General features: G+C 59.0%; 1 protein-coding gene across 32 annotated transcripts in view; it reads left to right on the top strand.

Annotated features, from left to right (window-relative positions):
- PTPRF (protein tyrosine phosphatase receptor type F) overlaps positions 1-26,982 on the top strand; it is an 88,718-nt gene that overhangs the window by 48,685 nt on the left and 13,051 nt on the right. For 6 of the 32 annotated variants that reach the window (XM_043574669.1, XM_043574690.1, XM_043574668.1 and 3 more), the window contains 17 exons: positions 2,438-2,449; positions 8,082-8,351; positions 9,842-10,423; positions 10,636-10,772; positions 11,268-11,412; positions 14,865-15,170; positions 15,815-16,008; positions 19,034-19,060; positions 20,428-20,545; positions 20,625-21,203; positions 21,840-21,937; positions 22,132-22,385; positions 22,476-22,569; positions 23,153-23,368; positions 23,686-23,840; positions 25,499-25,510; positions 26,504-26,619. In XM_043574669.1, the coding sequence (XP_043430604.1) occupies positions 2,438-2,449; positions 8,082-8,351; positions 9,842-10,423; positions 10,636-10,772; positions 11,268-11,412; positions 14,865-15,170; positions 15,815-16,008; positions 19,034-19,060; positions 20,428-20,545; positions 20,625-21,203; positions 21,840-21,937; positions 22,132-22,385; positions 22,476-22,569; positions 23,153-23,368; positions 23,686-23,840; positions 25,499-25,510; positions 26,504-26,619 (3,315 nt within the window). The remainder of the gene's footprint in view (positions 1-2,437; positions 2,450-8,081; positions 8,352-9,841; positions 10,424-10,635; positions 10,773-11,267; positions 11,413-14,864; positions 15,171-15,814; positions 16,009-19,033; positions 19,061-20,427; positions 20,546-20,624; positions 21,204-21,839; positions 21,938-22,131; positions 22,386-22,475; positions 22,570-23,152; positions 23,369-23,685; positions 23,841-25,498; positions 25,511-26,503; positions 26,620-26,982) is intronic. The other 26 variants (XM_043574681.1, XM_043574686.1, XM_043574685.1 and 23 more) reach the window with 16 other exon arrangements.

The raw sequence follows: 26,982 nt of genomic DNA on the forward strand, positions 1-26,982 counted from the left end.
AGAGAGTAGAGTTGTGAGGTGCACAGCCCTTCCCCACACGGCTGCAGCCAGAGCTTCTGACTGGCACACAAGGGGTCTGACAAGTCCCCTCCTAGAGAGGAGCAGCTGGAACAGCCGTAGGTGCCTCCTCCCACCTGGACTGTCCATTCCAAGTGCTCTGCGGTCCTGACTGAACACTTCTTCCAAAAGATCATCGGGTCCAGAGTGGCTGCATCAGGGAGAGGAGAGGCCCGGCAGAGCCACTGAGAAACCCTTGCTGCCTGGGTATGGGCTGGTCCTATGGGCACATTTCCTGGAGCAGAGCTGCAGGAGGTCTTACTGAAGCAGGAAAAGGCCCAGACATAGGTGATGGACCCTGCATTGTTATCTTGACTGGGTGGTAGTCCCTGAAGTCACCGTCACACTGGCCTCAGCCTTGAGGCGAGGCGGTGGGTCTCTTTGGAGATGAGGAGAGTTCAGCCACCGTAGCTGCCAGCCAGGCACTAACCAGGGAACTCTTACCTCCAGCCACACAAGGTCCTCAGGCAGGACCCTGCCATGGTCCATCCCCCCTTCCCACCAAGTCTTCCTAAATCACCTTTCTGACCAATACCCACAAAGTCTTTGGGGCAGGGAGTGTGGGAGTTTCTTTAGTTCAGCCCCACTTGCCAGGGACCCTAAGGCAGGCCATCCCAACCTGGCTCTGTCTTTTCCTCCCTCACACACATGCTCCTGTAGGCCCTGATATGTAAGGTTCAGCCCTAAGTTTCTGTCCCCAAGACCTTACTTATACCCAGGCCCCACCTGAACCTGTACCTGCCCTGTTTGGTCAAAAGCAATTTGCCCCGTAGCCCCAGGACTTGTAATGAGACTTGTAGATACCTGGAAAACCTGCTCCTAGGACTTTTGCTTCCCATGTCCCCACTGCTCCTCATCTCTGTCCTGGCAAAGCCCCTGCTTTCCACCCCCAGCAGTGCAGAGGGCCCATCAGCCCCAGCTCCTCTGAGACTGCCTCTCCTGTGCTGGCCACCAGCTCTATCCTGAACCCTGCTTGTGAGTGCGCCGCCCATGGAGAAATCCCCCAGTGCCTGCCTGCTGCCAGCAGAGCAGCTGTGAGGTCTCCTTCCGGCGCAGGCACCTGGGGCCCCTCCAGGCCAGTGGGCTCCAGCTGTCGGGAGCCTCGGCATCCGGGTTGGTGCAGACTCTAGCCCAGGTTTCTCAACCTCAGCATAGTTGATACTTGCAGCTGCATGACTCAGTTATGTGGGGCTGTCCTGGACATTGTATGATGTCTAGCAGCACCTCTGGCCCCCTAGATGCCAGCAGTACCCCCTAGCCATGACAATCCACAACCTCTCCAGACCTTGCCCAGTGTTGCCTGGGGGGACCCTACCTGCTGGGAACCACTACAGTAGATAGACGGCCTCCCTGCCAGCGTTCACCTCCCTCCATCTCTCTTCTCCCACTGTGTCCACTGGGCTCAAGGCCACATCTCCTCCTTGGATTTGTTTTCGGTGCCTCGCATCTCCTCTGTCCTCCAAACTCTCAGGGCTCCGCTCTCTGTCTGAGCCCCTGCAGCCGCTGCATTTAATGGGACAGCATGTGTGAAGCTCCCGGCACAGTGGCAGGCACATGGTAAGTGCTTGGTGGCCAGTGACCCCTGCTGCTGTTGAGAGAGCTGTTGGGGATGCGTCATCCAGTTACACGTGCCTTTGCTCACGGTTGCCCACAGCTCCACCCACAGTCCAGCGGGCCCAGGCAGGCTGGGTGGACCAGCCTTTCTGTGTCACCATACGTCTTTGTCTCCGAGTGACTCACACTCTCCTTCCATCCACAGCGTTTCTCTCCGCCAGCTCTCAGGACACAGAGCTGCCAGGGACCAGGGTGTGGCCACGCCCAACCTTCCCCCTTCTCTTCAGGGAGCTGGCCGCTGGCCACAGCTGAGTCTCAACGGGGCAGTGTATCTACAGCCTTTCTCCCCATAGGTGTCCATACCAGCTCCTCAAGCTGGTGCTGTGCAGTGTGGGGCTTCCTGAAGGTGGTGGGAATCTAGCAGCCCGTGTGCCTTGGTGCGTTTGTGGGCTGGGTGGGCCCCGACCCCAGAGCCCAGCTCACTGGGTCTGTCGAGCCGTGGGGTGTGTGTGAGGCATGGGGGCCGCCTGTGCTCCCCTTTCACCCCGCCCTGTCCCACCCTTGGCGCCCCAGCACCTGCCAGTGGGACCCAGCCCTGTCCACCATGTCCTCCATGAGTCCTGAGTCTTTCGTGAGCGGCGTGGTCCGCGTGCACCTGCGTGCACGTGCGTGTGCGTGGGGCACAAGAGTCTTGTCTTGTTTCCGTGCTGTGTGGGCAGTTGAAGGTTGGCCTGTTTTTACTCTCTCTGTGTTTCTCCTTGTCTTTTTTTTATTCCCTCCTCATCCTCATCGCACTCTGCCATCAACCCAAACTCTCATCTCTCAGATCAGCGAGAAGGTTGGTCCTTTTCACTTCTTATCCATCTGCAGTTCGCCCGTCGATGGGATGCTCCCGTCAGTATGGCCCAGAGGGCTCGGTCAGCTCCCTCAGGCTCGCTCCAGCCAGGCCTGCCCGCCAGTCGGGCTCCACTCTCTGCTGTTTGGGCCGGCAGGCTGGCAGGACCAGGGGTGGGCGGGCTGGCCCCCTGCCCTGCATGTTTCTGCCGCTTGGGTCCCTGATGTGCCACGTGCTGCATGTCCCCTTAGCTGGGCTCCCCTGCTGGGGCGGTCAGGCAGGCATGGTGCATGACACGAAACTGTGCCCCCCTTTGTGCCTGGGCCGGGCCAGCTCTCTGTTCCAGGTGGGGCTCAGGAGTGGTTGGGGGAGCTGAGAGCAGTAGAGCCTTACGTGCGCCTGTGGGGCCTTTCTCCACAACCGTATCACCTAAACTCCACCTTTGCCCGAGCTCAGCTGCAGCCACTGGAAAGACGAAGGGAAAAGGCTAATGTAGAATGAGCTCACCCCACAAAGTCCTGCGGGTCTGCCCTGACCTTGAGGTTCCCACCAAGCCCCGATGGGCCTCGTGAAGTTTGGTGTCCATGGCACAGGTGGGTGGCATCATCTTGGGCACGAAGGAAATCTACACTCTTGTCTTTTCCCCCTTTCCAATCAGAGCTGAATGAAGATCTTCCCACCTGCCTCAGCCCCTTTGCCCAGGTCCTCCCAGCCCTCTGGTGTTTCCTCAGGCCTGTGCTGGGCGCTGAGCATTCAGATTTCAGGGAGCTCACACCTGACCGAACTGTTGACTGCAACTTGGTAAGGCCCACGTGGGAGCCAGAAGAGGCCCCGGCCCAGCCACAGGTTGGGAAGGTCTCCACAGAGACCCTGCTCCAGCCCATTCCAGAACATTCTCACATGGGGCTCTGTTCTCAGCCCCACCCTCAGGGCCAGACCTCTACTGCTAGCCTTGGGGCCAGCAGCAGAGGCTGGCACTCATTCCTGTGTCACATGATCTCAGTGGTCAGAGGAGACTCACCTGTCCACTGGGCTTTAGGCCGAGCCCCAGGGAGCAGACTCCGACCACCTGGTCCCCTTTCCTCCGTGAGGGAGAAGAGAGTCAGTCGGGAGGAGGGCTGAGGCCCCAGCTCAGATATCAGCCCTGAGCATCCGTCCATATGCGCTCCTGAGCTCTGGGGCATTTCGGTTACACCATTTCGCTGACCAGGCGGATCTGCCGGGGCGTCCAGAAAGCAGTCATCAGCAGACAGCCCAGCCTGCCTGCGGCCGCCTCCCCCTACGCCCGTTCCCCCATCATCCTGGTCCCACATCCCTTTTCTGTCTCCCCCTCTGTGGTCCCACCAAAAATAAGCACGTATACAAATATTTAACGGGAAAGCAGAAATGAGTTTCTAAATATTCCAGGGGGATTTGCCGGGCTGGTAATTTGTTTGGCGCTGATAATTACATCTTACATTTTTCCAGCTTTACTTAAAACTGTGTGCCGAGTGCGCCGGCATTTAATTACTGCTCTGCGGCAGCCACAAGGTTATTTATTAAAGAGTTATTTTATCTTGATACAGTGGATCCTGCCCCTCATCCCCTCCTTAATGTTGTGTTATTTTCATCAGAGAAATTTCTGTGAGTGAATGCAGATTGCGGGGCTGCCTCCCCCTGCGATTAGGCTGTCACTCCACTGAATGCTGATGCCTCCGGGCGCCACACCGCCCTATTATAGGGGGTTGTCAGCGCAAATAATTAGACTTAAAAGTTACAGCTGAAATATAATCCAGACATGGCAGAGCCCTGTTTTGGAAATTGTCTATAAAATGTCAGCAGTAAAGATGCACGGGGAACAGTAATAGACCGGCATTGTTGGAGCCCAAGATTAGACCTAAGTGCATTTTTCCTGGCTCTGGCTTTTTTCTTCCCTGCTGTTGCTCTGTCAATAGACTGAGTCCAGGGCAAGTTCTGCCCCTTTTGGAGGCCTTGTGTCTGGGACGGTGGGAGGAGTGACCATGGGGCTGCTGCAGGGAGGCGCCGGCCACTCCTGGCTGTTAGGGCGGGGGTGGCTGTCCAGGCAGGTCCAGGGTGCAGGGCCCCACTGGCACTCGGGATCCCAGGAGGCCACCTTTTACCTCTCTTGCCCCCACCTTCCCTCTGCAGACATACCCTAACCTCCCTCACACTGCAGGGAAGATGAGCCTGAGCTTTGGGAAGTCTTGCTCCAGAGCTCCTTGTGTGTGCCCGAAGCCCGGTGCTCCGGCAAAGTCAAGGGTGCATCCCTAGCAGCCTCTGGGCTTGAGACCCTTGCCTGGGTGCTAGGGATGATCCTAAGGGTCACATCTGACCTCATCCTTAGTCCCCGCAATGTTCTGTCTTCCACCTGCAGGTAGGAGGGGAAAAATACAAGGGAAAACAAAGCTATTCTCAACGTTTATTCTGAAGGGCCTCCACTTCCTGACAGTGGAACAGAAGACCTTGTCCTCCCAGGACTATTTGGAGTACAGTCCTGCACTTTCTACACTGCTTTCTATACTGCTTAGGTCGGGACCCAAGGTTTATTGGCCAAGGACCTACTTCCTTTCCCTGGGGCTCTTTGTTTTTATGTCCCGGGACTAATCAGGCCCCAAGATTCCACCACTGACCAGGGTCAAGCTTGCAGCCATGGTGTCCCCTGGCACAGGCTTTCCAAGTCCCATCCTTCTTTTGTATGTTTGTTTATTCTTGAGAGAGACAGAGTGTGAGGGGAGACGGGGCAGAGAGAGAGACATGGAATCCAAAGCAGGCTCCAGGCTCTGAGCTGTCAGCACAGAGCCTGACACGGGGCTCAAACTCACAAGCCGTGAGATCATGACCTGAGCTGAAGTCGGACACCCAAACGACTGAGCCACCCAGGCGCCCCATCCAAATCCCATCCTTCTGCCAACTGGAGAATATCTTCTGCCAGCCCTGGCTGTCCAGAAGCTTCTCCCTAGAGCCTCCCAGTTGTCTTTTTTAAGACTTATCAGCCAGGGCTCAAAAGGGTGTGAGCTTTTCATCACACAGACGATCTCCTGGTAATACGTAAATTCGGGCATGGCACTTAGAAGGATCAGTCTTAAGTCGGTTCTCTTGTCTATAATTGGGAGGTGATAGCATCTCTAGCAAGGAAGCCTTCAGCACGTAATAGATATTCAAGAGTGGTTTCCCTTCCCCGAGCTTCTTTCGGTGCCCATGAACGAGGAGGACATGGGCTAAGAATAAAGACCTGATCAGTTAAGACTGCTCCCCTGTGCCTGTCCGCCCAAGCCAGGACTGTGCTGGACCCCTTCCTTCGTCGGCAGGCCTGGGCCTGGTCTGCAAATAGACCTGCCTGCCCGTACCTCTCCTCCCACTGCCAGCCCCCCAGGCCCAACCCCGGAGCTCAGGGAGGGCCCGCAGCACCAGGCTGGGCAGTGCTTCTGTCTGTGCATCCCAGTCTCACTCTGGTATCATTCGAGGGAGTGAGTGCTCGAAGGGTGCTCTTGTGGGTCCCTCCTGCCAGCTGTGCCCAGGATCCAACTATTCTCTGCCATGCAGAACTCTCTACCTGTGACATGTTGTCATTGTTCCATGTGGACTCCCAGCTTTGGGACAAGTGACAGAAACCTACTTAATTGGCTTAAGCAGAACAAGGAGATTCTTGTCTTAACCAAACTCAAATATGTAGAGGTAGATTTCAGGCAGGGCTGGATCCAGATATTTAAACAGTTTGGTCAGGCTCTGGTGTGTGTCTTAGCTCTGTTCTCAATTGACTTCTTTGTTCTCAAGTGTGTTCTTCCAAGCGTCACAAAAGGTGGTCCCCAGTCCCTCTAAGGTTAGCCACGGCAGTATAGAAAGAAAGCTGTTCTAATAGTTTTTGCAGAAGTCCAAAGGCTATATATCTCGTTAACCCGATCTGGGTCACATGCCCCATGTAGCAAGAATGGGAGGAGAGGCAGTTCCCCTAAAGAAGATGAAGAGGCCAATTCTAGAAGGCAGAACACTAGATGTCCATGAGGCACATTGAGATCCCAAGTGAGCCTGGGGACACAGAGGGAAGTAGACTCAGCCCATGATGCCAGTCACACGTGGCTTTCTTGGGGGTTCTGTCTAGAGGTCTCGGAGTGAGGTGGTGTGGACAGAGTTGGGGCAGGAGCTGAGTGAGGTGGGGTCTGGTCATGTGGCCTGAGGAACCATGCAGGTGTTTTAACAGGGAAGTAACGTGAGCAGAACTGTGCTGTTTGTGGAGGGGCCTGGAGGAAGCCACCGTGGCCGAGACTCTAGTGGGGGCAGTGGCCTCTGGGTCTGGAAAGAAATTTAGTGGGTTTGAAAGATACTTTAGCCACGCGCTAACAGGACCTGGTGATTTGTTGGGTGTCTAGTCTCTGGGCTGCAGCTTGACCCCTGTGCAGTGAGGTCAGAGATGGGACCAGGTGGTTTCTGTGGTCCCTTCCAGCTCTGATTCTGTGGTTTGGGCTGTCTGAGCAGCAGAGTCTGGAACCTATGGTGGAGGTGCTCCTGATGTGACAGCATGGGTCCTTTGCATGCCCTGGCTCCCCAGCAAGGGTCCTTGGAGACCCGCACGCACTTTCGGTGCCGCCTTTTGGTTCCTTAGCCTCGCTGCCTGCCTTCTCCAGCACTGTCTGTAGGGGTGCCCCCGCCCACCAGCTGCATGACCCGTCAGCATGCCACGCATGCCTGCCCATGGCTAGGTCTTGCCTGCCTTCCCTCCTTCTGCATGTTCCAAATGTCTGTGCCCAGCTTCCAACTTTCGGTGGGGGGGGTTCCAGGCTACAACTTGGCCTGAGAAGCTCAGAACAGCTTCTGGCCTGGAAAGCCCAAGACCAGAGGTCGTGGCCAGGCACAGCTACCCTCCCTCTTGAGACCCTTGTTCATTGGCGCAGAAAGCCGTCTGTTCGGCGCCCTCATCGTGTTACTGCCATCGTCATGCCCATCCTGCCCGCGGACCACGTCCCTGGCCTGCCCTGACCCCTTACCCAGCCCCTTCTGAGGGGCAGCTCTTCCCCTTGGGTTCCCAGGCTGTGCCTTGAGCCTGGTTGAGGTCCTGGCAAATGGTCATGCCCCTTGCCCTCATCTCTCACCTCGGGTCACAGCCTGGAGGTGGAGGCAGTGACTCCAGAGAAGGTGGCCATGTCACTCCTGGGCAGACCCTCTCCCCTGCCCCAGCCATGCTCTGAGGTCCTCCACCCTCGGGTGCCTGGACTTCTCTCACTGGTGCCCCAGTTAGCCCCTCTGGAGAGGGTCAAGAGCAAGTGGGGGCAGGCACTGGAAGGCAACCTGGGATGTGGCCCAGACTAGGCCCTCAGTGTAGACCTGAGGCCCGAACCTTGCACTGAGTCCCTGTGTGACCCTGGGCAGAAAGGACTTTTCTGGGCCTCAGTTTCCTAGGCTGTAAAGTGGGAGCTTGGTTGCGGAATCTCTTATGTTCCGGTCTGAGTGTGGGGGCTACTTCTAGCCCAAAAGTGGGGTGGTGGGAGGTGGTAAGCTGGGGCCCAGGGACTCTACCCCACCTGTCTCTGAGGTGGGTTTGACTCTGACAAGCGGGGCTTCCTGGATGAGGGGCCCCTGCCCTTCCATCCTCCGGAGTGTCCTGCCCGGCCCGTGAGTACCTCTCTCCCTCCTCCCACAGTGCGCCGTGTGGCTCCTCGTTTCTCCATCCCTCCCAGCAGCCAAGAGGTGATGCCAGGTGGCAGCGTGAACCTGACTTGCGTTGCGGTGGGCGCACCTATGCCCTACGTGAAGTGGATGATGGGGGCTGAGGAGCTCACCAAGGAGGATGAGATGCCTGTTGGACGCAACGTGCTGGAGCTCAGCAATGTCGTGCGCTCCGCCAACTACACCTGCGTGGCCATCTCCTCGCTGGGCATGATCGAAGCCACAGCCCAGGTGACAGTGAAAGGTGAGTGCCACATGCATGCCTGCCGTGGTCTGCGGCCCGCCCTGTCGCACAGGGTGACAAGAGGTCCCAGCACCCGTGGCTGGTGAGGATGGCTGTTGTGGGGATGGATGAGGTCTAGGGGTCATCGCCCTCTCCTGGGGTCCTCCTGGCCCTCACTGGTGGAGAGAGGAGTTTCTGTCATTCATAGTGTTAGTAATAGCAAACAGATACTGAGTTCCTGTGGGCAGATACCGCACTGGTAAGCACAGAGTACTTTGTTTCATTTGTATTATGCTGGGAGGTAGGCCCTCTTCCTGTTTTACAAATGAGGGAACTGAGATGCAGGGTCACGTGGGAGGAAATGACAGAGCAGAGACTTGAACTCTTAGGGGTCTGATGCTATAGTCTGATGCTACAGTATGACCCCCTAGCCACTACATGGCACCAGACCCTCAAGTTTACCAACCCCCTGGCAGGAAGGATATGGTGAAATAGTGGCCAAGGGGGCGTGGGCTCTCCACCAGCTCCCTGGGATAGGCATGCATAGGCACACTCCTCCAGGCTCCCTGCCTCCATTCCTCCCTCAGAGCCGTCCTCCATTCGGCAACTGAAGTGATCTTTTGAAGATGTGAAGCAGGTTCTCACCACTCTCTTTTAAGAAAACAGCCTTCCAGTGGCTTCCCGTTGCTTTTAGGGTAAACACCGGGATCCTCACTCCCCTCACCCAGCTCTGCTGGCACTACTCAGTTCTGCCGGGCGCTCACCCAGCCCTCACTATGCTGGTTCTCCCCCAGTCTGGGTCTCAGCCCTGTGAGGCCCTCGTGGATGTCCCCAACTCAGCACCCCGCTGTCTGCTGTCCTTGTGTGCACTGGAATCATGAGTATGGACGCAGTGCTTCCCACTCACCCTAGAGTGTAAACTCCACAAGGGCAGGGGTGCGGCTGTGTGACCTGTGTCCTCAGCCCCAGCGCAGTGCCCAGCACTTAGTAGGCTTTTGATAATTATTTGTTAAATGGTCGGCTGTGGATCTGGGGCTTTTCTACCTTCAATTTGAGCCAAGCCACAGGTGTGTGGGGCCCAAAGCCCCAACACTTTCTAAAATCCAGACCTTTCCCTTAGGTGCGTCTCTCCCCAACACCAGCCCCAGTCACGCATAGGTGCCCACAGGGAGCGCAGGCAAGCCCCAGAGGCAGACCTCAGCCTCCCAGCCTGTGTGCATGGGACCTGGTCAGGCCATGCCACCTCTGCGTCTTAGGTTGTTAGGTGAGGATCCAGTGAGTTCTCAAAGTAACATGGGTAGACACTAGATGACCAAAGGCCCCTGGAGGCCCTGACAGGTGTGGTCACCATCCCCTGCTAGGTGCCCTTAGAGGTCACCTTGAACTTTTCAAGCTGTTCTTCAAGGTGTGTTGTGGGGGTCAACCACATTCTGGTTGGATAACATCAAAGGCAGGCTTGGCTCCTGGAGTCATGACCTCAGGCCATCCTGAGCCTCTCACTTTCTTCCCAGCTCTGCCGAAGCCTCCAATTGACCTTGTGGTGACAGAGACAACTGCCACCAGCGTCACCCTCACCTGGGACTCTGGGAACTCAGAGCCCGTGTCCTACTACGGCATCCAGTACCGTGCAGCAGGTGCAGAGGGCCCCTTCCAGGAGGTGGATGGCGTGGCCACCACCCGCTACAGCATTGGTGGCCTCAGCCCTTTCTCAGAATATGCCTTCCGCGTGCTGGCGGTGAACAGCATCGGACGAGGACCGCCCAGCGAGGCAGTGCGGGCACGCACAGGGGAGCAGGCGCCCTCCAGCCCCCCGCGCCGTGTGCAGGCACGCATGCTGAGCGCCAGCACCATGCTGGTGCAGTGGGAGCCGCCCGAGGAGCCCAACGGCCTGGTGCGAGGGTACCGCGTCTACTACACTCCCGATTCCCGCCGCCCCCTGAGTGCCTGGCACAAGCACAACACAGACGCCGGGCTCCTCACCACCGTGGGCAGCCTGCTCCCTGGCATCACCTACAGCCTGCGCGTGCTGGCCTTCACTGCCGTGGGTGACGGCCCACCCAGCCCCACCATCCAGGTCAAGACGCAGCAGGGAGGTAAGTGCGGGCAGCGTGCTGGCTGGGTGGCCATAGCAGAGCTGGGGTGGGCAAGGCTGTGGCGAGGCCTCTTCCATCAGGCCGTGGGCTTCGGGGCCTATATTCCACACACGCGTGGTCACTTGGGATGCAGGACACGGGTGCGAGGGTGTCTTCCCCTGCCCTCGAGGGGATCGGTGAGGTTCACGGCGCCTGGCATGGGGGCGTTGCAGTGCCTGCCCAGCCGGCGGACTTCCAGGCGGAGGCAGAGTCGGACACCAGGATCCAGCTCTCGTGGCTGCTGCCCCCGCAGGAACGGATCATCAAGTATGAGCTGGTGTACTGGGCCGCGGAGGATGAAGGCCAGCAGGTGAGTGCCCAGCGGGGACAGGAGAAAGGAGGTGGGGGCTCTTCCTTATCCCTTAGAGTCTGTGGTGGGCTCACCCAGGCAGGCTTTCTGGATTTTGTGGTTGTACGGACACGGCCCCCAGGGTTCTCCTTGGGGCTCTGGGGCTCACGTGGCTGATAAGGTTCCATAGTCTTTGTTGCCCCTGTGCTGGGGGCAGAGTCTGTCCTTGGGTCTGTCCGTGGGTTTCTTGGGCTCTGTGGCTTACGCGGCACTGGCGGAGCCCTAAAGTTCCCCACTGGAGCCACTTGTCCCAGGTGTTCGTGGCCATGTAGTCTGTGCAGTGTCCGTGGCATGGGCTGGGCCGAGTCCCTTATATGGTCCAGGTGGCCATGTGACATGGAGCCTGCCCTGGAGCCACGGTGGGTCCGCAGGGGTCAGCTGCAGCCCGCGTTGGGGAACAGCCTCTGAGTGACCTTTGAGGTCAGAGCAGTCAGTGAGTGCTCCCTGCTCTTCCAGCACAAGGTGACCTTCGACCCCACCTCCTCCTACACTCTAGAGGACCTGAAGCCTGACACACTGTACCACTTCCAGCTGGCCGCCCGTTCCGAGATGGGGGTGGGCGTCTTCACCCCCACCATTGAGGCCCGCACAGCACAGTCCAGTAAGTGTCTTCGGAGGCTACTGCCTGCTGTAGCTGGGAGGGACACAGACATACACACCCTTCTCCCTTGACCAGGGGGGGTGGTCAGGTCTGCCAGGCCCTGGACTGGACCCTTGTCTGGGCTCCGGGTCTGGACCCCGAGAGAGGGACAGGTAAGTTCCCACTGGTCTGCGTCCGGGCGGCTGCTGCCCGCGCTGCTCTCCACCCCCCACCCGCTCCTGCCCCTCCCTCTCCCAGGCCCCCCCCCCCCCACGACCACCCAGGTAAGTTCTGTGTCTGTGACTCATCCTCTTCCCCCCGCCACCCCCCCTACCCCCAGCCTGTCTGCGCTGGCCACACTGGCTGACTAGGCCATTTCCACTGGTGGGATGGCCACGCTTGCCCAGTCTCAGACACGCCCCCGCTTTGGCAGCTGTCCTCCCTTTCCATGTCCCCACATCTCATCTCCCCCATCACCTACATTCCCTGCCCCGTGTCCCCCACCATGAGAAAGATGTGCGAGCTGTGTCATCACACCGGGCCAACCGCACGTAGGGACACATCTGTGAGCATGAGACTTTGTGACCCAGAGTGTCCACGTGCCTGCCTTAAGACCACGTGACCTTCCACGTGTGGGTCTGTCTGTGAGGCCATTTGTGCTACACTTTGTGGCTTTGTGTGTTACCGTGTTCCTGCCTGCGTGTGACTGCGTCTGACCGCCTGACTGTACAGCACCTGCATGTGTGTCCAACGAGTGTCTGGCGTGCCCTGTGATTGAGTGGCCATGAGGGTCTGTGTGATAATGGGGGCCACAGATGTATGGCTGGAGAGGATCATGGCATTGAGGCAGCACAGGTGCTCACCCTAGACACGGCAGCGTCTGTGAGGCGGTCCATGTGACACGGGGCTGTGTGTGAATGTGCCAGTGATGTCGGGCAGCTATGTGGGACCTGGTGTTCATGGATCCATCCTGCGAGCACCTGCTGTGCTCCTTCTGCGCCCGTGCACGGTGCGGGGCTGGGAGTGACCCTGACGTGGCCTCCCACCTGCGGGGATCCTGGTCTAGTGGGGCAGCTAGATGTTAAACCTGCAGTTACCCAAATGAGCTCTTAATTATGTTTGTGTTAAGTGCTGTGGAAGAGACAGATGATGGGATGGGAGCTTCATCTGGTCTGAAGGGCCAAAGGGGCTTCCTTGGGTGACACAGGCCTTAGGCAGAGGGTCAGCAGGTGCAAAGGCCCTAAAGTGGTCAGTGGCGAGCTGGGGGCCAGTGTGGCTGGAGCAGCCACCAGACCATGGCAGCTGGCTTCAGGTTCAGAGGACAGGTGGGAGGGCTGACTGGCTGCTGTGCAAGAGTGCACAGGACAGCCCGGCAGGATGCCTGAGGCCAGGTAGGGGGCTGTGTGGTAGTCTGTGCAAAAGGTGGCAGCTCAGATGAGGTGTTGGTGGATTGGAGAGCTGCCTGGGATGCCAGCTGGCTGGGACTTGGTGATGGATTGGGTTTTGGATGCTGAGGGAAAGGGAAGTGTCAGGCAGATTCCTTGCTTCTGAGGTATGGACCTGGGAAGAGAGTAGGAAGTGGGACCTAAGCAGGCACTACAGCCCGAGATGCCTTATGCCGTGTCAGTGGTGATGTTGGGCTAGAGGTGGGGGACCCTGAGGAGGATGACCAGAGATGGCAGGAAATTAAGGAGAGGGGAGCATCTTAGAGGTTGGAAGAAGCAGACCAGATGCTTGACCAGAGCCAGAGGAACACTGGAGTGTCCACTGGGTTGAGGACTGTGAGGACTTTAGCTGGAGGGAGGGACCACTGCAGCTGGAGAGGGGGGTTGTGGTCCTGAGTGTGGGTTTCGTCTTTTAAGATAGGATTTTGAGCATATTTAAGCATTACTAGGAATGAGCCTGTTCAGAAAAGTCAAAAATTTGGGAAAGAGAAGGATTTTGGAAGCTCAGGAGGTTGGGGAAGGGGGCAGAGCATGGATGGGAGAGATCTGCCTTGGACAGGAGGGCGTACCTCTCTCCCCGTGGGAAGCAAGGGCGGCTCAGTGAGATTACAATTGTTGGGTGGGTTTGGTAGCAAGAGATGGAGGGAGCTGCTGGTGGGAGGCTTCAGTCTTCTCTGCAAGGTGGGAGACAGTTGTGTGCTGAGAGCTGAAGGTTAGAGCGTGGAGGAGGTTGAAAGCATGCTGTGTACAGTGGTGAATCAAGCCGGGCAGAGGACAGAGGCCACAGGCAGCATGCAGGGCCCGGGTGAGGCCACTGGGGACGTGCTCATAGGATGCCGGCCTTCCAGGGCAGGTGACCTACCTGTCCCAGGGCTGCCTGGAAGAGGGCAGAGGGGTTGGATCCATCCAGGGCTTGGCACAGGCCGGGCAAGAGCATGGGAAGAGAAGTAGGTGAGAGAGTTGAAGGGGCATGTAAGAGCGGTGAGGTGTGGGACCTCCGGGTCTAAGCTCAGTATTGAGGGCGGTAAGGATGGTAGGTCAATGAGCGGAGGTCCCTGGGGGGCGCTGAAGAGCCAGTACAGTGCTGGGGACCTTGAGCAGCTGAGCTGGGGGAGGGGGAAGGTCTGCAAGGGGATGTCCGAGGCCACGGTTTGGGGGATAGGGCCATTCCGAGCCTCGGCAGTATCAAGGGCACGGCCACAGCCGTGCGGGGGAGGAGAAAGCCCTGGAGATGAGGGGCTCGGGGGCTCGGGAGGGGGACTACCGAAGTCACCCAGGCAAGGGGTGGGAGCAGAACTCTGGACGGTGAGGAAACCATGCTGTGGCACTAGGCTCCTCAGTGGGAATAAGGTCTAGAAACGTCACTGGGAATAAGGGAGGCACAGCCCCGTGTCCTAACTCCAAGGAACTGGTTGAGTGCGAGCACCTCCATAGGCCACACTTTCTCCAAATCAGTCAAGGCCGTTGGCCTCTTTCCCATCTGGCCTCCAGTCTCTGTGGTTGCTTGTGGCTCCGACACCCTGTCCAGGAAGGCACAGGCCACGGCTACCTTGTGCCAGAAGAGCCACTGGGGAGCTGTGGGCACAGCAGCTAGAGTTCTCCATATGTGGTTGTGTGTGTGATGGGGGCAAGGGGTCAGGGAGTCCCGGCCCACGCTCATGTGTATCTGGCAGTTGTGTGTGTTTTGTGAGAGAAAGCATATGTGTGGGAGAGACCTTGTGTGTGTGTGAGGTGCTGTTAAAGCCCCATATGTGCGAAAGACACCATATGTGTATGTGGGACACACGGGGTGTGTGTGTGTGTGTGTGTGTGTGTGTGTGTGTGTGTACACAGGCAGAGCCTGTGGTCCAGAGGGAGCCAGGCTGTCTGGCAACAGCGGTGGCAGCCTGCCTAGGAGGGGCCCTGGGTTAGCCATTCTGTACTCAGGGACTAGCCGGCCTGGGTGAGTTTCCCATCCTCTGTGATTCGTCACTGTGTCCGTGACCCCCACCCTCCATCTGCCTGCTTCCCCCCATTTGTCTTCCCCAGCCCCCTCCGCCCCTCCCCAGAAGGTGACCTGTGTGAGCACGGGCTCCACCACGGTCCGGGTAAGTTGGGTCCCGCCGCCAGCCGACAGCCGCAACGGCGTTATCACCCAGTACTCGGTGGCCTACGAGGCAGTGGACGGCGAGGACCGAGGGCGGCATGTGGTGGAGAGCATCAGTCGCGAGCACTCCAGCTGGGACCTGGTGGGCCTGGAGAAGTGGACGGAGTACCGGGTGTGGGTGCGGGCACACACGGACGTGGGCCCCGGCCCGGAGAGCAGCCCGGTGCTAGTGCGCACGGACGAGGACGGTAGGCGCTGGCACCGAGGGGAGGGGCGGGGGAGGGGAGGCACCCCTCCCAGACACCACCCACCGCGCACCCCAGGGCCTCTGCCTCACACAAGCCGGGAAGGACTCCTCTTCCTGATGGGGGCTTAATAGCCCAGAGTGGGGAAACAGAGCTTGTGGGATAGCCCATGACCAAAGCCCAGCCTTTGCAGCGGTCTCCAAGGCAGCTGGAGCCTTAAAAGGCTAAGATGGAAGAAGCAGTCCCACCTAAGATCTGGGAGGTGGAGACTGGGAAGACTGGTCCAAGAGATGCTCAGAGTAGAACCAGCAAGACTCACTCTTGGCCAGATGTTGGCATGATATGGGTGCCAGGAGGAGATGGGACAGGTTGTGCCCACCTTAGGATGACCAAAGGCCTGGTGCCTCACCACTGCCCTCCCCACCAAGTGAGATAGCTCTGGGCCCAGGGGGTCAGCAGGGCTTCCTTGTGCTAGGTGAAGGGACCCCTCCTGTGTCCTCAGCAGGGACAGACAGTCTACAAAAACTCTGTTGAGGGCCTTTACTGGAGCAGTGGGGTGCAAAGGCAAGGCCCTGGAATGTGCTGTGCCCCCCCCGAGCCAAGGTCCATACCACCAGGCCCGACTTTCTTCTCTTCCCGGTCCCCAGTGCCCAGTGGGCCACCGCGAAAGGTGGAGGTGGAACCGTTGAACTCCACTGCTGTGCGTGTCTCTTGGAAACTGCCCGTCCCCAGCAAGCAGCATGGCCAGATCCGCGGCTACCAGGTCACCTACGTGCGGCTGGAGAATGGCGAGCCCCGTGGCCCACCCATCATCCAGGACGTCATGCTGGCTGAGGCTCAGGTGTGTCACTGGGAGGCGGTGGGGTGGAAAGGTGGACGAGGCCAGCATACTCTGCTACCTCTTTGGAGCCCAGGTTTGACCCATCCCCTGCCTGCCCTCGGGACTAAGACACCGAGGTGTCCTGCCGCATTAGGCTTAGGAGGTGCTCAGACCAGAAGGTTAGGGCTGGGTTCCAGGAAACACTCTCTTCCGTCTTGCCTACGCCAGCCCAGGCCCTGCCAGCCCCATCTGCCCCGGTGACTATCCCAGCCTGGCAGCCACCTCTGTGGCTCAGATACCAGCACTAGCAGTGAGGAGCCCTCTCTGCACAGAGCCCGGCTTCCATTGTCACCCTCTGCCCGGGCTTCAGCCCCCTAAGCCCTCCTTTGTGTTTTGCAGAAAGCACATTCACTGTCAGTTAGGCTGGGATTTGAGATTTGCCTTCCCCCGCTCAACAGTGCTGGGCTGGGCAGCCATTCCTCCCACAGCCAGGGCAGGGAGAGCCCTCCTCCTGTCATCTCCCCCAACTCAGCCTTTGGCCATGGCAGAGTTCTGTGAATGGCCCAGCTGGGTGTGGCTCTACGCTTGGCCCTCAGGAGGATGGCTTGGCCCCTGGTGTTTACGCTCAAGGTCTGGGCCTGCCAGCCAGCCTCCTGTCTTCCTCTGTGCACTAATGTTCTCCAGGGGATAACAGTTTCACCCGTGAGCTTAGGGTGAGGTCCCTGGGGTATTCTGAGCACTGGTTTGCTGTTCAGGTAAAGAACCTGGGATACTGGGAGGTTATGTGAATGGCCCAGAGTTTCCCAGGAAATAGGTGGCTGAGCTTGGGTAAGAAACCCAGTCTCTGGACTCTGAACTCCTAGAAAGGGCTGTAATTGTTATGGCGAGTTTCCTCCCAAAAGATTCTGCTGAAGAGTCGTAACACCTGGTGTGGTCTGCTTTCGAGGTCTCCCCATCCAGAATCAGGGTCTTGGGGAGGGGGTTCACAGTGGGCAGCACTGAGGCAGCCCTGGGGGAAGGAGCCCAGATTCCCTTCAGAGCCCACATGCCCTCCCCATCCAGCTTTTCACCCCTACCTGGGCTGGGCCCAGAAGTGCAGGTGCAGACCCCATGTTCTGCCTGCTGTACTCAGGGTGGGCTCACCCACACAGACAGATGGGGCCTTCTTGCCTCTGGCTGAGCTTAGCACTCTGAAGCCAAATTCTTCTCTGGCCAGAGGGTGCCCTCTTCCTCCTCTCATCCTGCCCAGTGCTGAGAGAGAACGGGGGTGGAGGAGGCGGACATGTGCACCCGCCTGCATTCCTGGGGCAGGTTGAGGACTCCTCCTGGAGCCTCCACAGACACACCCACCCAGAAACATCCCCGGAATGGGCTCCCTCCAGCCCCTCCCATCCTAGAGGGCCAGCGGCACAGCTGCAGCCAGTGGGGTTCTGGAGCCACCCTTTCAGGTGCCCCCTTCTGGTTCCAAGTGGTTTGAAGGGAGCTGGGCTACAGGAGGAGGGACACTGTCCATCTGGTTTCAAACATATCATGACGGGGGTAAACCCGAACTCCAGGAAAGCCAACTGAAGATGGAGGGGCCTGGTCCCCAGCCCAGCCACAGGGCCCAGCTGTCCTCCGACCACCCTGTCAGGGACACCACAGCCTGTCCGTCTTCACCCAACAGCACCATCTGCTTAGCCCAGGGTCCCCATCAGTTCTGGAAGAACCATGAGGGTCCTGCCCCCCTCGAGTGTGTAGCCAGACCTGTCTCCTTTTATGTGTGTGTCCATGTCGGGTTTGTCTGTTTCTCACTCGATGTTTTTCCTCCCTCTCTGTGTCTCCTCTCACTGCCTGTGCCTGCCTCACCCTCTTCTCCTCTCTCCTTCCCACTGCTCCCTTCTGTCCTCTCTCCCTCCGTTGTGCTTCATCTGCTTTGTCTCTCCTTCTTTGCCCTCACTCTGCCTCCAACACGGGAGAGGTGCGTTGTGAAGACCTTCCTGCCCAGACCTGGCTTGGACAGTGAGAGTCTCCCACCCCCCCCACCCCCCCACCCCTGCTCCGAGACAAGGAACCTAGAGCAGAGGCGGGCCCAGCCATACCTTTGAAAGTGTCCGTGGCCAGTAGGGACCTGTTGATGGCCTCCTGCCATATTCTGTCCCATGCTCCTTGCAAGGCCTTTCCAACAGAGCTTCTCAGAACAAGAGGGACCACAGTCAGTGGACAGAGGTTGGACCAGCACTTTAAGGGTGGTTGGGCCAGAGGACCCTCTGGTTGCTCTAGCCTGAAGATGTCATGGGCCATCTCCCTTTGCTGTGCTGGACACCAGCCAGCCTCAGTCCTCCAGTGTCCCCAGACCACAGAACAGACACCTCAGTCCCTCCACCTGCATGCATCACGGCCTAAAGAAGAACGTACCAAGAAACAGAGACATTGCCAGCCCTGAACCATGCCTTGCTACCGTAATAAGATCTCAGGCACCCTCAGGAAGGAATAGGGGTCTCACTGCTCCCCCTGTGCCTGTGGGGAAGGGCCTAGACTCCAAGCTTGGCATTCACACTTCCATCATCTTGCTGGCCAGCCTGCCCCCATCTCCCAACCCCAGTGCAGCTCTCGCTATTCCTGGGACACCCTCCTGCCTGGGAAAACTGTATAATCTGTCTCCCAGCTGAGAGTGAAAGGAGATGCTGAATAATCATACCATGACAACAGCCGCAGGCCAGGACCTTCCTGGGCAAACCCGGATGCAGTCGCCCTGCTCCCAAAGGAGTGGGTGTCTTCACCCCTGTCTGGCAGCCTCTCCCTCAGAGCACCTGTAGGTGGCGCTCTCTGGTCCCTCCCGTGCCCAGGAGCCCTCCCTCTTCAGTCTGTGTGCTTCCTAGTCTCCCTCCCCTCCTTGGCCCTGGCTTACGGCATGGGCTGGGATCTCCAGATGGGGAGTGGTTTTGGGGTGCTACCCCCATGGGCATTTCAGAGGCCCTTGCCCTCCCTCTGCCCTGCTGGGCCGGGCCCCCTCCAGCAAGAGTCCTTCACATCCTGTCTCCCTTTCTCTCCCTCCCGCGGTCAGTGGCGGCCAGAGGAGTCCGAGGACTATGTAAGTAACAGGTGTGCGAACGCGGGCGAGACCTGGGTCAGGTTGGGCTCATGGGACACTCCCCTCCCCCGCCTTTCCCCCCAGCCTGAGCCGCCGAGATCCACAGGCCACCAGCCACCTCCAGAGAAAATTGGCGTTTAGACTCAAGCGGCGAGCTGAGCAGCGATTGGCATTTCCTCTAATCCTTACTTCTCGCCTGTCGAGCAGCAATTTCGGGCCAGTGTTTGTGATCGACCAGGGCCTGGCCCCTGCTCTGGCCAGACAGGGATGGAGTTAAATCCGATCCTGATCATTAGGTCTTATTGATCCCTGGAGTGAAAAATCACCTGCTCCTGGGCCCAGGCTGGGAGGGAAACCTGGGGAGCTGGTTCCGGCATTGGTGCGTTCTGGAGCCCCAGCCCTGGGACACCCTCCAGCCGGGGCAGGAGGGTGTTTGAGAGGGGTTGGTGGTGGCTGCGGGGGCCCCACCTACCACTCAGAGCTGGAGGGACACCAGGGTTGGTGGTGACAGCTCTGTTCCCACTGCACGGTGGTCCCCTCCCTTCTTCCCACTCTCCCCGTGTGGCGTGGCTTGGCCTCCTGTGGTGTTTCTCCGCATGTCTGGAAAGGATGCCTTGGCTGGAGATGGGCATGTAGGCAGGGCCTGCCAAGGCTGGGAGACACTGCCCTGGCTGACTTCTTAGGTATCACTGGGGACAATGGGGAAGTACGTTCCCTTGGGGTGGGTGTTTCCTGTCCTATTCATCTTCCTTCCCTCATCTTTCTTCCCTTCTCACAATGTATTTGCAAGGCATTCAGTAGTCACAGAGCCCACTCCTACATGTGGCCAGATGGGGTCCTGGCCGGGTCCTGCAGGGCAGCACCTTGGCCCGCTGCACCTTGCTTGTCGGTGTGGGTGTGGGTGTGGGTGTGGGTGTGGTGTGTGCACACGTGCACTATGGTAGTCCTTTGCCCTCCTACAAGAGAAGCTGTAGGCTGCGTGCATGTGCGTGCCAAGAGTCATGCAAGGTGCCCCGTGCGTGCGGAGCTCTGTGCCCTGTGTGTCATGTGTACACAGACCTCCTGAGGTGTCACTCGCAGCACAGTGGAGTGGAGGAACAGTGTAGCCCTTTGTTCTAATCTGAAAGGAAGGGTGAGCTGTCTGCTCCAGGCGTGCAGCTCCTGGGACAGGCGGGGTCCTCCTGGGCACACATCCCACCTGCCTGCCCCGCATCCAGCAGAGTCCAGCATCGCCCAGCATCCCACGCCCCGGGACCTCTGGCCCTGTGAGCCCCGGAGGCTCCCTGCCGGCGAAGGTCCTCAGGTGGCTGGCACAGGCTGGCCTCCTGGCTCCTCTGTGATGAGACTGGGCCCCTCCTCCTTCTTAGGAAACCACCATCAGCGGCCTGACCCCAGAGACCACCTACTCCGTTACTGTCGCCGCCTACACCACCAAGGGGGATGGTGCCCGCAGCAAGCCCAAAATTGTGACGACGACCGGGGCAGGTGAGTGCGGGGTCAGGGACAGAGCCGAGGGTGGGGCGGCAGGGCGGGCAGCGCCAGAGCCCAGCGCGTGGTTGTTCAGTCCCAGGCCGGCCCACCATGATGGTCAGCGCCACGGCCATGAACACCGCGCTGCTGCAATGGCACCCTCCCAAGGAGCTGCCTGGCGAACTGCTGGGCTACCGACTGCGGTACCGCCGGGCCGACGAGGCAGAGCCCACTATCATGGATTTTGGCAAAGATGACCAGCACTTTACAGTCATCGGCCTGCACAAGGGGGCCACCTACATTTTCTGGCTTGCTGCCAAGAACCGGGCTGGCCCCGGAGAGGAATTCGAGAAGGAGATCACCACTCCTGAGGATGCACCCAGCGGCTTCCCCCAAAACCTGCGTGTGGTAGGGCTGACCACCTCTACCACGGAGCTGACCTGGGACCCCCCGGTGCTGGCGGAGAGGAACGGGCGCATCACCAACTACTCCGTGGTGTACCGTGACATCAACAGCCAGCAAGAGCTACAAAACATCACTGCTGACACCCACCTGGTACTGTCCGGCCTCAAGCCGGATACCACTTATGACATCAAGGTCCGCGCTCGTACCAGCAAAGGCGCCGGCCCACTCAGCCCCAGCATCCAGTCCCGGACCATGCCCGTGGAGCAAGGTGTGTGCCGCGGGCATGTGGCTGCGCCTGGGGAACTCTGCTCTCCTTGACCCACTGACCTCTGGCGACTGTGATCCACCAGCCTCTGCTGTGTGACCCTCCAATCTCTCATGACCATGACCACTAACCTCTAGCGAACAGGCGCCACATTCTCAGTGTGCGACCCCTGACCTCTGCTCTCCTTGACCTACTGACCTCTGCTGTGTGACTCCAATCTTTCGTGACCTTGACCCACTGATCTCTTTTGACTGCATCACCATCCTTGGGTGTGGGACACTGATCTCTTGGGGCCATGACCCACTGACTTCTAGTGAACATGCTCCACCGTGCTCTGGCGTGGGGTCACGTGCTTCTCATGACTGAATCCCACTGACATCTGGTCACTGACCAGCACCTCTGGAGATCCTGACCACGGGTCCTGTGGCATCTGCCCAGCTCAGTCCTCCCTGTGAAGAGGAGTCTGGGCTGAGAGCCGAGCTGTGGGATTTGAAGCTGGCTCGGAGTGGGGTACCTGGCCTCCGCAGCCATTCCGGACCCTCAGCCCTGGCCAGCATCTCTTCCTGGCAGGGAACCCTTCGCCCCAGCCTCCGGTTACACAGCCACAGCTGACTCCCCGCCCTTCCTTGTGTTCTACAGTGTTCGCCAAGAACTTCCGTGTGGCGGCTGCTATGAAAACTTCTGTGCTGCTCAGCTGGGAGGTCCCTGATTCCTACAAGTCCGCGGTACCCTTCAAGGTGGGTGAGGGCCACGGCCAGCCAAGCCCGGCACACTTGCCGGCCTGCCCCAGGGCGTCGCGCCAGTCCCAGGTGTGGGCGTCTGTGGCGAGGTTTCCCGGTCAGGTGGATGCACACTCTGTGCCCCGTAGGCCCACAGTGGGGTGAGGGGGGGGGGCTCACCCCAGCGCACTGCCTGTCCCTCTCCCCCGCAGATTCTGTACAACGGGCAGAGTGTGGAGGTGGACGGGCACTCCATGCGGAAGCTGATCGCAGACCTGCAGCCGAACACGGAGTACTCATTTGTGCTGATGAACCGCGGCAGCAGCGCAGGAGGCCTGCAGCACCTCGTGTCCATCCGCACGGCCCCAGACCTCCTGCCGCACAAGCCACTGCCTGCCTCCGCCTACATAGAGGACGGTCGCTTCACCCTCTCCATGCCCCACGTGCAGGACAGCACCCTCATCAGGTGTGCAGATGAAGCCGTGGGTGGGGGCGGGGCAGGGCTGGCGACGGCGCGTGGGTGACGACAGGCCTGATTCCCGCTCTGCCCACCTAGGTGGTTCTACATCGTGGTGGTACCCATCGACCGTGTGGGCGGGAGCATGCTGGCCCCGAGATGGAGCACACCCGAGGAGCTAGAGCTGGACGAGGTGCCTGTGATGGGACGGGGCACTGGCAATGACAGCCCCATTGCTCTGCTTGGCTGTGGCCCCAGTTTCTCCCCCAAATTGGACTCACTCTCTGGCTGCTCTGCCTGGAAGCCTAGTCCTCTCTGGGACTCTGAAGCAGCCCCCTGGGAGTTTCCCAGGAAACTGGAAGGCTTGCAGAGACTCCCTAGAGGGATTTGCTGAGGATCCCTCAGGACAGGAAGAAGCAGAGACCCCTGTACGGGTCTAGAAGTTCCTGAGCCCTGTAGACTTGGGGCAGTCCCGAGAGGCTAGAGTAGAGCCCTCGGCATGTTGGGAATCCCTTGTCCTCACAGAGGTGTGGAGCCAGCCCTCTCTGGTTAGAGTGAGGAGCAGGTTACCCAGAGGGCCTCTCCTCACTGGGTTGGCAGGGAGGAGTGGCATTGTGCCGGTGTGTGGCATTATTCCGTGAGGGCCGTGGGCCAGGCCGGGCCCAGGCCTGTTATGTGGACGGTGAGTCTCAGTCCAGGGAGAAGATGTCTGAGGCCACAGGCCCAGGGGCACGTGGTCTGAGGTCCGGCGTGACTCCTGTGCTCTGCTCTGTCAGCTTCTGGAGGCCATCGAGCAGGGGAGTGAGGAACGGCGACGTCGGCGACAGGCAGAGCGGCTGAAGCCATACGTGGCTGCCCAGGTGGATGTGCTCCCTGAGACCTTCACCCTGGGGGACAAGAAGAGCTACCGGGGCTTCTACAACCGGCCCCTGTCTCCGGACCTGAGCTATCAGTGCTTTGTGCTCGCCTCCCTGAAGGAACCCATGGACCAGGTCTGCCTGAGCCGCCTGGGCTCTCAGTACCCCGAGACTAGACTAGTCTCAAATACCATGAGATCCCAGGCCTAGGGCTGCCCCAGAGACCCCAGACCTGCACTAGGGGATCTCAAAAGACGTCAGCCCCTAGGACCCAGAAGGCCAGACCTTATCTAGCCCTAGGGACTCGGTCAGCTGGCCAGGCTCAGGTTGGCCTGTTTGGTTCCAGCCCAGCATAGCCCAGCCCCAGAGCCCTTTCTCCAGGTTTGGTGGGCAGAGGGTGGGGGACCTCACAATGAGCTCACCGCCCATGCTGTTCCTCCACTGGGCCACAGAAGCGCTATGCCTCCAGCCCCTACTCCGATGAGATCGTGGTCCAGGTGACACCAGCCCAGCAGCAGGAGGAGCCTGAGATGCTGTGGGTGACAGGCCCCGTCCTGGCAGTCATCCTCATCATCCTCATTGTCATCGCCATCCTCCTGTTCAAGAGGTGAGTGCTGCACCCAGCACCCCAGGAGACAGCCACCTGCCCCTGGACTCTCAGGTCCTTCCCGGCATGGTTCGCGCAGGTACAGGGCAGCCACAGAGGCCTGCACCTGGCCCCTGGGCTCAGTGGGAGCCCACAAGAGCAGAAACAGTGTGTGTGCACACGCGTGTATGTTAGCCTAGGTGTGACGAGGAGCCACAGCTTCACAGAGGGCTGGTTCACCTGCATCCCTGGGCACGTGTGTCCATCTGTCTCTCTGTTTCGGTGGGTGTGAACATGTCTGTCTTTAAGCTTCAGGACACCGCCCTCTCCTGGTCTCCTACCTTCAGCACTTCCTCTGACGCCATTCCTAGATGACTCCCCAGCCTGGCTCTCCCGCTTAGGCCTAGAGAGGTCCAGGCCCAGCTGCGGGCCCATGTACCCACAGACATTCATTTGGCACACATTTATTGAACGCCTGCTGTAACCACGGCATCCCCAGTAGTCCCAGACTCAGCGTGTCTTAAACCTTCCCCTTAACCTGCAGTCCCTATCACGAGGGACTAGTTAGCAGTCAGAAACCTGGGGGCCAGCCTCAGCCCTCCTCTTCCCTCACTCCACCTGGTCTCCTGGGAGTTCTGTCCTAAAGATGGCTACATCTCCTCCTCCACTCCCAGTAGGCTCCCCACAAGACGGTGCATGTCTAGGCACAGCTGGGGACCTGGTAAACGGTGTTCCTCAGTGCTCTTTCTCAGCTAGTAGTAGCCACCTGCTCTTAGAGCCTCCCCTCCTACCCATCCCCCTGCCAACCTGAAAAGTACTTCCAAAGCTTCGTCACCCTCAGTTTAAAACTTGTTAGTGGCTCCTGAAGTAAAGCATGAGCTCTCTAACCTGACAGTCAAACGCCTGGCTAACCAGTCTGGTCCCATTCCCAACATTGTCACGGAACCGATGCAGTTCGCTTGACTGGCTGGGGCTGTGCCCCCTCCATTCTGCAGCTTTCCCACTCGTGCCCACCAGGCTGCTGTCATTGCATCCTTCAAGACTCCCTTCCAGGGGCTCTCAGTTGAGAGAGTTTGCCACTCTGGATCGTGGGGTTGTGAGTTTAAGCCCCATGTTGAGCATAGAGCTTACTTTAAAAAAAAAAAAAAAAAAGACTCCCTTCCCGGCTCTGGTGCCCACAAGGCTGTCCCAGGTCCCTACTTCTGCCCCAGTGATGCTTCATTGGGCACATCACTAGGCCTGTGTTTCAGCAGCCACCACGCTGCTGAGCCCATAAGGCTCGTTCACGAACGTTTGTCAGTGAGCACACATCGGTTTGTATGTCTGAACACGTCTCCACATAGGAGTTCCTGTGCTCTGTGTCCCATCTCTCCCCTATCCCTGACCTGGTCCGAGGGCCTCCTTCCTGAACAGTTCATTCCTTCCTCCCAGGGTGAATAGGGACAGGCTTTCCTGGTCCAGGGCATGGAGACTAGGGGGGGGTGGACCCTGAGGAGTGTCCTTTCCATCCCATCTGGGTCCTGGTGTCTGTTAGGAGAGCCAACCCCCTGCCTGTGGAGGCCATATAGGTGCCGTAAACAGGTCCCTCAGCGTCTCCCCATGTCGTGAGAGGGCCTGAGTGCTTGGTGGAAACAATGACCATTCCTCTCTTCTGTCCTTGCCTGTCTTTCGGGACCTAGTAAACAAGAAAGGTAGGACTCGTTCCTTCTCTCTTCACACGCCTCCCCATTCACTCCTTATCCCTGTGCACATTTTGGGCCCAGCAGGGAGGGGCGGTGCTTTGACCGGAACCCTCCTGGCCTATGCTTGTCTGGTCGGCTCAGCAGGCTCTGGGGTGGGCTCTGTCACTGTCTCGACTTGTACGCTGCACAGGGGATGCCCCTTCCCCAGGGCACAAGCATAGTGCAGACTTTAGTGCTTCCCCGGAGTGCACGGACTGACTCCGAGCTCACCAGAGCCTTCTACCAGCAACCAGTTCTCTAAGATTACCTGAGTGCTGCAGGAGACCCATGTGCAGAGAGCACTGGCTGCAGGGCAGGGGGACGTGTGTGTTTCTACACACTCGTTCACACTTATGCAGACACCCGCGTGCACATAGCGGGAGCAGCCCCTGGATGCTTGTCAGCAGCTAGACCCCGTGGTCTGTCTCTGACCCTGTCCCTGTAGACGAGGGAACTGAGGCCGATGAGGGAGGACTCCGCCCAGCTAGGGTGACGCCTTCCCCGTCCTTCCCCTGCTGCTCTGGACATTTACCCTGATACCGAGAGACAGACAACCGGGGCCCAGCTCTCTGTGATGTTTGTGTATCGTACGTGTCGTTTGCATGTTTACTCCTGGTGACTCCTGCTGCCTCAGTTGTGGTGGCCTTGGGGACAGCAGCCACTGCCCAGCGGTGACCTCCCCTCTCTTGGAAGGTGCCACCAGCCTTTGCAACCCCTTTCCCCCTCGCTGCACTGGCCCTCTGTCCACTCTCCAGTCCTTCTGTGTCCCCACCCGCCCCACCCTGTGTTCTCCATGTTAAAGCTGCTCTGCCACTGGCTCCCCTGCGCTCAGAGACCCCAGGGTGGGGCAGTGGGAGGAACCAAGCCGGACACACAGGGGCTCTGCCACAGCCAACCATGCCGTCCATCTCTGTCCTCCACCTGGACCTCAAGTTCTCACCAACCATCCTTCTGCCTCTTCAGGAAGAGGACCCACTCGCCATCGTCCAAGGACGAGCAGTCAATCGGGCTGAAGGACTCCCTGCTGGCCCACTCCTCAGATCCCGTGGAGATGCGACGGCTCAACTACCAGACGCCAGGTAGGCCGGCTCCTCCAGCCCGGGCCCCCCAGCCCCCCAGCCCGGGCCCCACCTGCCCCCCAGCCCGGGCCTGCAGGTGCTGGAGTCTCTACCAAGAGACTCTAGCCTCATGCCCCCGTTTCCTATCCCTGTTTCTTCTTTCTGCCCCTCTTCTTAAACCCATTCACTTCACTGAAGTGACAGAAGCTTCTATATCCAACAGCTACTCAGGCCCTGCCTTACCTTGGGTCAGGCCTCCAAATATAGGCTAAGGATCCTCACATAGCCCACATCCCAGCCACAAGGTGGCCAGCCTCTGCACCTGCACTTTGTCTCCTCTGCCCCAAAGAGGGGTGTGTTGGTAGGACATGCCCCATCAGTCAT

The sequence above is a fragment of the Prionailurus bengalensis genome, chromosome C1, assembly GCF_016509475.1.
Source record: "Prionailurus bengalensis isolate Pbe53 chromosome C1, Fcat_Pben_1.1_paternal_pri, whole genome shotgun sequence".
NCBI classification, from domain to species: Eukaryota; Metazoa; Chordata; class Mammalia; order Carnivora; family Felidae; genus Prionailurus; species Prionailurus bengalensis.